This window comes from Nansenia antarctica (assembly GCF_963989245.1).
Source record: "Nansenia antarctica genome assembly, chromosome: 6".
Taxonomy (NCBI): domain Eukaryota; kingdom Metazoa; phylum Chordata; class Actinopteri; order Argentiniformes; family Microstomatidae; genus Nansenia; species Nansenia antarctica.
The window spans coordinates 48,667,663-48,674,082 of record NC_137676.1 but is presented as its reverse complement, the minus strand read 5'-3'; the positions used below and the strand labels follow the sequence as shown (position 1 = coordinate 48,674,082).

The 6,420-nt window shown below is 41.6% G+C and overlaps 1 protein-coding gene across 2 annotated transcripts; it reads left to right on the top strand.

The window, feature by feature from the left end:
• Positions 1 to 6,420, top strand: c1galt1la (core 1 synthase, glycoprotein-N-acetylgalactosamine 3-beta-galactosyltransferase 1, like a). 2 transcript variants are annotated; one of them, XM_080535375.1, is made up of 4 exons: positions 1 to 221; positions 975 to 1,249; positions 3,024 to 3,688; positions 4,740 to 6,420. In XM_080535375.1, the coding sequence occupies exons 2-4, from the start codon at positions 1,030 to 1,032 to the stop codon at positions 5,079 to 5,081; spliced, it is 1,227 nt and encodes a 408-aa protein (XP_080391501.1). In that variant the 5' UTR covers positions 1 to 221; positions 975 to 1,029; the 3' UTR covers positions 5,082 to 6,420. The 2 variants fall into 2 exon arrangements, with proteins under 2 accessions (XP_080391501.1, XP_080391502.1); XM_080535376.1 differs by having other exon boundaries at positions 910 to 1,249.

Genomic DNA, 6,420 nt, shown 5'->3' with positions numbered 1-6,420 from the left:
TCATTTATCTTCTGGAGCTAAAATACAAACTTGAATACGGAATCACTGTAGGCCTGTATGTAATATTCAAATATAATGCCTGCCTATATTTTATATATAGATAGACAACAATCAGACATAGGATTGCGAATGCATTGTACGATTGTACGATGTTCTTTCAATGTAGCAGTAGATTTCTATCCTATCGCGCTTGCAAATGACTCTCTGATCAGCAAACAAAGGTAAATAAAACATTTTTAGCCCAAATGAATGATGAAAAACAGAATGTTATGTTATGCATATACCGGTAGTTAGGTATAACGATCTAGACAGATGATTGACGTTTATGAATGATGAGACGGATCAGTGTTATGTTGTCATGATGGACTGTAACATTGTATACATTTTATGCAGACACAATTAAATATACAACCAATGTTGGAAAATCTCCTATATGGTAATTTGATGATTAGTTGTAGTTCATTATCTGAACTCTGCTTGGGAGGATTGTAACGGTCAGCGATCAATGAAGACACTCAGGGCAAACGGGCTAAATGCAAATCCACAAGATTCAACTGAGCTGCCACACTGACATTACAGCTGAAGGGGAAACAGGCCTATGGTATATCAGGCCACATCAATCTCAAATATGCTTCCCTATAATGTTTAATATGTTTACAGTAGGGCAGGTATCAAAGGGTTTAGTCTGTTAAGGGATTAAGTAAACCTACCTCATGTCAATGATTAATCCCTTGTGTCTGGCTAGAGGTCTTTAACCTTAACTGTGTGAAATTGTCAGACTGACAGCTCTTTGGAAAGACTAGCGGCATTTGATGGGCTGGGCGATATGGCCTTAATATGATGTTTCGGTGTTTTCCATGCTTTTTGTAATATGCTTCACCACTTAAGCAAGGATTTACTTTGTTTCAGTTGATGGCCAAGTGAAGTGAATGGTCCACTTTGCAGAACCCCCAATGTATTTTAATCTCTGACAGACATGCTTGATTGGGGTGGACAGGAGCCAGTCAGAGGTCAGAGGTCACCACCACCATGAAGTGCCTCAGCTCCAGATGTGCCTTCTACCTGGGCTTTGTGGTGGGGACCTGCAGTGTGTACTTCTTCCTGCGCCAGTTATGGTTTGAAAGGAGCTATACTGTCCTGGGAGAAGGCCAGGAGGAGAGCTCAGGAGCAATAGAGGAGAGACAGGCCAGTGACAACTGGAGGAAGGAGGGGTCTGCCCTCATCAACCTCAATCACCCTCACCACACAGGTACTGTACTGTAGAGACACACTCCTCAAGCAGAGGCAAAATGACCCCTTGTGGTGTGCCTCTGCTGATCGCATAGGTCTGTGTGGACATTTGTTGAAAGATGTGCCTGCTGTGAACATATACTGTAGTAGTCTAATGTCAAATAGAAGACCGCAAGTATAAGGTCTAGGCTACACGACGACAAAACGACGATGAAATGCAATTTTGAAAATGTTTCTAAGACGATAAATAATATCACAGCACTGGTTTTGGCTTTTAAAAAACAACTAAAGACTGTCTTGTATAGACAGGCTTTTGGATAGTCCCAAAATAGATGGATAGTCCCTGTCCAGGCTTTTGGATAGTCCCTGTCTTTCTGTGTCCTGTTGATATTGTAGTACCCTGACTGACCTGTAGGCAAGGCAAGGCAAGTTTATTTGTACAGCACATTTCATACAACAGGGGCAATTCAAAGTGCTTTACATACAGCATTTAAAAATACAGCAAGAGGAGCATAATAAATAAATAAAAAGAACGAAAAGAAGAAGTCAGCTCGCTTCTTGATTGGCTACGTTCCATTCCACGTCACAATCAGACTCGCGAGCAGGGTTGCCAGATGAGATTGACACTCTCCACCCTAACCACAGTCTAAAACCGCTAATTCCACCCAAAGAACCTGAGGCCATCTGGCAACCCTAGTCGGGAGTTGTCGGGAGTCGGGAGTTGCCCCTACACATAATGATTTTTGGTCGTAAGTGTTGAACACATTTGACATTTACGATTGTCGGCCACGACCATTTTCCGAGCAGATTGTCGGGAGAGATTGACTCTTAACACACCTCACACCACAGGATAATCTTATAGGATAATCTTTAGAGCCATCCGATAATCGGGCATTTTCTGTCTTTGGTCGGAAGGGGGAAAATCGGCCCTAAATCGGCCAGATTATCTTTATGTGTGTACCCGGCTTTACTTGTTCTTATTTTCACTTGTTTGCCTATTTTAACCTGCGATGACTTTCGCTCTTTTATTATGTTTTATTATGTTTCTTCTTTATTATGTTCTCTATATGTAAAAGCACTTTGTGACCCTTGGTCTGGGAAAGGTGCTATACAAATACATTTTACTTACTTACTTACTTACAGTACTTTATCAAGTGTAGCCTATTTATAGCACAAGACTTGCGCTGAATGGTTGGGTCGCTCGCAATGCGCACATACATCAATCAATCAATCAAACTTCATTTATACAGCATATGGATGTTACGTGCCTAATGCCTAGAACACACTTGTTACTTGCCGCTTTTATAATTTTATTTAGCCTATATAGCACAAGTCATGCATTGAATGTAACCTCAAGTGCAGTATTAAGTAAACCACAATACATTTGTGGGTGTCCGCGTCATCGTTATCGAAAAACGCACCCGGCCACACGACTCCGAAAATTATATGGAAACACCCTCCCAGCGGTATCGTCTCGTCACCATCTCAGCTCACGAATTCGGCGGAGTCGTGTAGCCGTGAGGTGCAAACGATATCAGATCATCACCGTTTCAGTCAAATCCGGCGTCATGTAGCCTATGACTAAGATTCAACTGTATTGAACGATAAAATGTTTTGGCATATACACCCCATGTATAATTACATCTTCAGGCATCTGATATAGCTCTTTATTTAACCTTTTATTGTTCAATAACGTTTGTTAAAAAAGGGCTTCTTGTCAACATATTGTATAGACATAACTAGAGGTGAGTGTTGTGATGGAGTATTGTTTTTGTGTGTGACTGTGTCCCCAGGTGAGGACAGCCATGTGGCAGATGAGCTGTACCAGAAGGTGCGTGTGCTGTGCTGGGTGATGACGGGACCCAGTAACCTGCAGACCAAGGCCCGCCATGTCAAGGCCACCTGGAGCCGCCACTGTAACGTGGTGGTGTTCATGAGCTCTGTGGACGACCCTGACTTCCCCACCGTTGGCCTGGGCACAGGAGAGGGCCGTGACCAGCTCTACTGGAAGACCATCCGTGCCTTCCACTATGCCCTGGAGCACCATGGCCACAAGGCCGACTGGTTCCTCAAAGCAGACGACGACACATTTGTGGTGGTGGACAACCTGCGCTGGATCCTGTCCAACCACACACCTGAGGAGCCCATCTACTTCGGCAAGCGCTTCAAGCCCTACGCCAAGCAGGGCTACATGAGTGGTGGCGCAGGCTATGTGCTGAGTAAAGAGGCCCTTAGGAGGTTCGTGGAGGGCTTTCGGACCAAGGTGTGCACACACACCACCCCTGTGGAGGACCTAGCGCTTGGACAATGTCTGGAGAAGATGGGTGTCCTCGCTGGGGACTCCAGAGACACATTGCAGCGTGAGACTTTCCACCCGTTTGTGCCAGAGCACCACCTGACCAGCAAGTTCTCCAAGAGCTTCTGGTACTGGAACTACTGCTACTACCCCATTGTAGAGGCAAGTCTCTGGAGCGTTGTCTTTATAGCTGGTTTAGTGAGTGTTTGTGGGAGATGTAGTGCACTGTAAATTATTACTTTGGAACTCCAAGCTTATACAGAGTTTTTCAATTATTATTTACAGTGCTGCTTGAAAGTATGTGAACCCCTTTGTGCAATTACAGATTTTTTTGCACAAGGGGTTCACATACTTTCAAGCAGCGCTGTATATATTTGTTTGTGAAAGCCAACATAACCCATACATCTAATCAGTTTTAACTCATACAGTACACGCACAGAACATTTCTGCATCCACAGAAAATGTTTTAAAAGGCTTCAGAAAAAGTCAGCTGGTTTGTTTTTCATAACCTTTAATTCCATTAGAGTCCATCTGTCCTTGAAGTCGGTTGAATATTGGTGACAATATTCTAACCCTATAAAAGGGTGTAGACATAGTATAATGCAAGCTGTTATTTATTTATGAAAAAAGCCCATCTTGCATGTATGTATTATATAAAGGATATCTGAGAGTGGATGTTGTATGACAAAGTTAATGAATATTGTATGATCCCATTCATTTATATTCCCTGTGGGTGTTTGGTCCTTCTTATGGTACAAAAGGGGAAAAAATTAAATGAGACTGATGCTTTAGTGGATGATTGCTCTGGAGACAATACCTTGTCAACAATAGCAAAATTAGCCAATTTGTTACAGATAATGCTGCTAATTCATTGTGCTTTGCAATTTAAATGAGACAAGTCTATTATGAGTCTGTCAGACATTAACCATCAGTGACAATGACAATGCACAAGGGTAAACAAGCCTAAAGATATAATTGTGTATCTTTGTGAAGCAAACACAACCGATGTCTCTTTCGTAACAGGGTAATTCCAAATAGTTATCAAACTCTTAAAAATTAGCAATGCGTTTTTCTTTTTAAACAAGGTCACAAACACACCAGTTATAAGATTTAAACTTGGCTATACTGTAAGTAAGTGAGTTTTTTCAGTAATTTCATGATGTAGCAAAGGTCACTGGTGTTTGCTTTGAGCCTTGTGTGTTTTTCCCAACAGGGTCCACAGTGCTGCTCAGACCTGGCTGTATCCTTCCACTACGTGGAAGCAGAGCTCATGTACATACTGGAGTACTACACCTACCACCTGCGTGCCTATGGCTACGGGCCCCGCTACCGGCCTCCTCTACCCGATAGCCTGGGTCTGGGCCTGGGAGGACTCACACAGACAGAGGGTGCAGCAGTGGCAAAGGGAGCAGTGGAGGGGACAGGGAAAGGGCCAACCCCAGCCATCACTGTGGGTGGAGACCAACTCAAAGTGGAGGCAAAGTCAGAGAAAAGGGCAAAGGGTCAAAACCCCCCTGACAACAGGACAGCAGTTACACAGAGCAGACAGCAATGATCCTCACTGTATTTGAATGTGTGTTTTAGGCAGAAATGGAGGTATGTAATTAATATGTGGTAACACATGGATGTGAAGGAATGGTCAGGCCAGAAACATGTTCCAAACACACCAACTACATGGTATATCTATTTACATTTCTAATATTATTAATAGAATCTTGAGTACATTAGTCTTTTACCGTAGCTTTTTAAATCTGTTATTCTGTCCAACTCTTTATAGAGTTGGCTGTGTGATACTATATCTATGGTATATTATCACATAATCCATTTTGTTTGACATCCACCTGTCAAATAGTTTATTGTTATGGTAAGGGTTTTAACGAGTCTTGTTAGGATCTTGTTGCAGGATCTTGCTGGTAGAGCATAACACACATATGCACATAATGTGCTCCTTTTTTTACGTAGTATTTAATTGCTCTGTGGCATATGTGTTATTTTATGAGATACAGATGTATATCTTGATTGTCTCCAAGATAATTGCCTTACAGTGGGATAATGTAGATGTCTGTAAACTATGTTTGAATGACAGATGTTTTCATGATAGGGTATGATTGTCATGGTTACAATATGTACATTGAAAGGGTGAGTTGAGTTTAGCTACACAAGTTTAACTACTTTTGCGACATCACTGCAATGCAAAGATTGCATTTTTTGAGACTTTGAAAGCTGTGTTGTCCCTTGTACTACCAAAATACTACTCTGGTATTCAACTCTGATGTACATGTTATCAGGAAAGTCATCAACTGTAATAAATAATGTGAGTCTATCCCTGTTTGCAGTGCATTCAGAGAGGCTCCAAGTCTGTACTGCAGTTCAACATTGCCTAATCCTTTTGCGATGGATATTATCAAATTACCTTCCTCATTGCATTGATTGTTGGATGAGTTTGAATTTTGCCACCAAATATATTTTCTCCTAACTGTTGTTGTTGCTGTTGACATTATGATTGGCATATTTTAATCATGTAATTTTAATTGTATGCACAAATGCTTTTATGATAATTGTAAAATTATTGACATGACTGTTGTCCTTCCAAACAAGATATGTAGCTCTGTATGTATTGTAGCATGAACGATAACTGTACACAGTATTGTCTAGAGAGCCTACATTGTGCATTCTTTGAGAGGTGTGATATGGTCACAACTGGACCATGTTGCACTGGATCTTCCATGCCTTTAGTACTGCTGTACAGTATAATGGTTTCTCTTCAGAGTAATATTTATATGTAATTTGATATGGAATTACACAAAAATATGGAATGTGATGAGCATGAATGAAACGTAGTTTCAACTGAGAGGCTTTTGCGAGGGGCAACCAGCTGTGACAATAAACACAAA

Coding starts and splice junctions, on each gene's coding strand:
- c1galt1la (XM_080535375.1), top strand. CDS start 1,030: ATGAAGTGCCTCAGCTCCAGATGTGCCTTCTACCTGGGCTTTGTGGTG. Junction 1,250..3,023: donor CAATCACCCTCACCACACAG/GTACTGTACTGT, acceptor CTGTGTCCCCAG/GTGAGGACAGCCATGTGGCA. Junction 3,689..4,739: donor GCTACTACCCCATTGTAGAG/GCAAGTCTCTGG, acceptor TTTTCCCAACAG/GGTCCACAGTGCTGCTCAGA.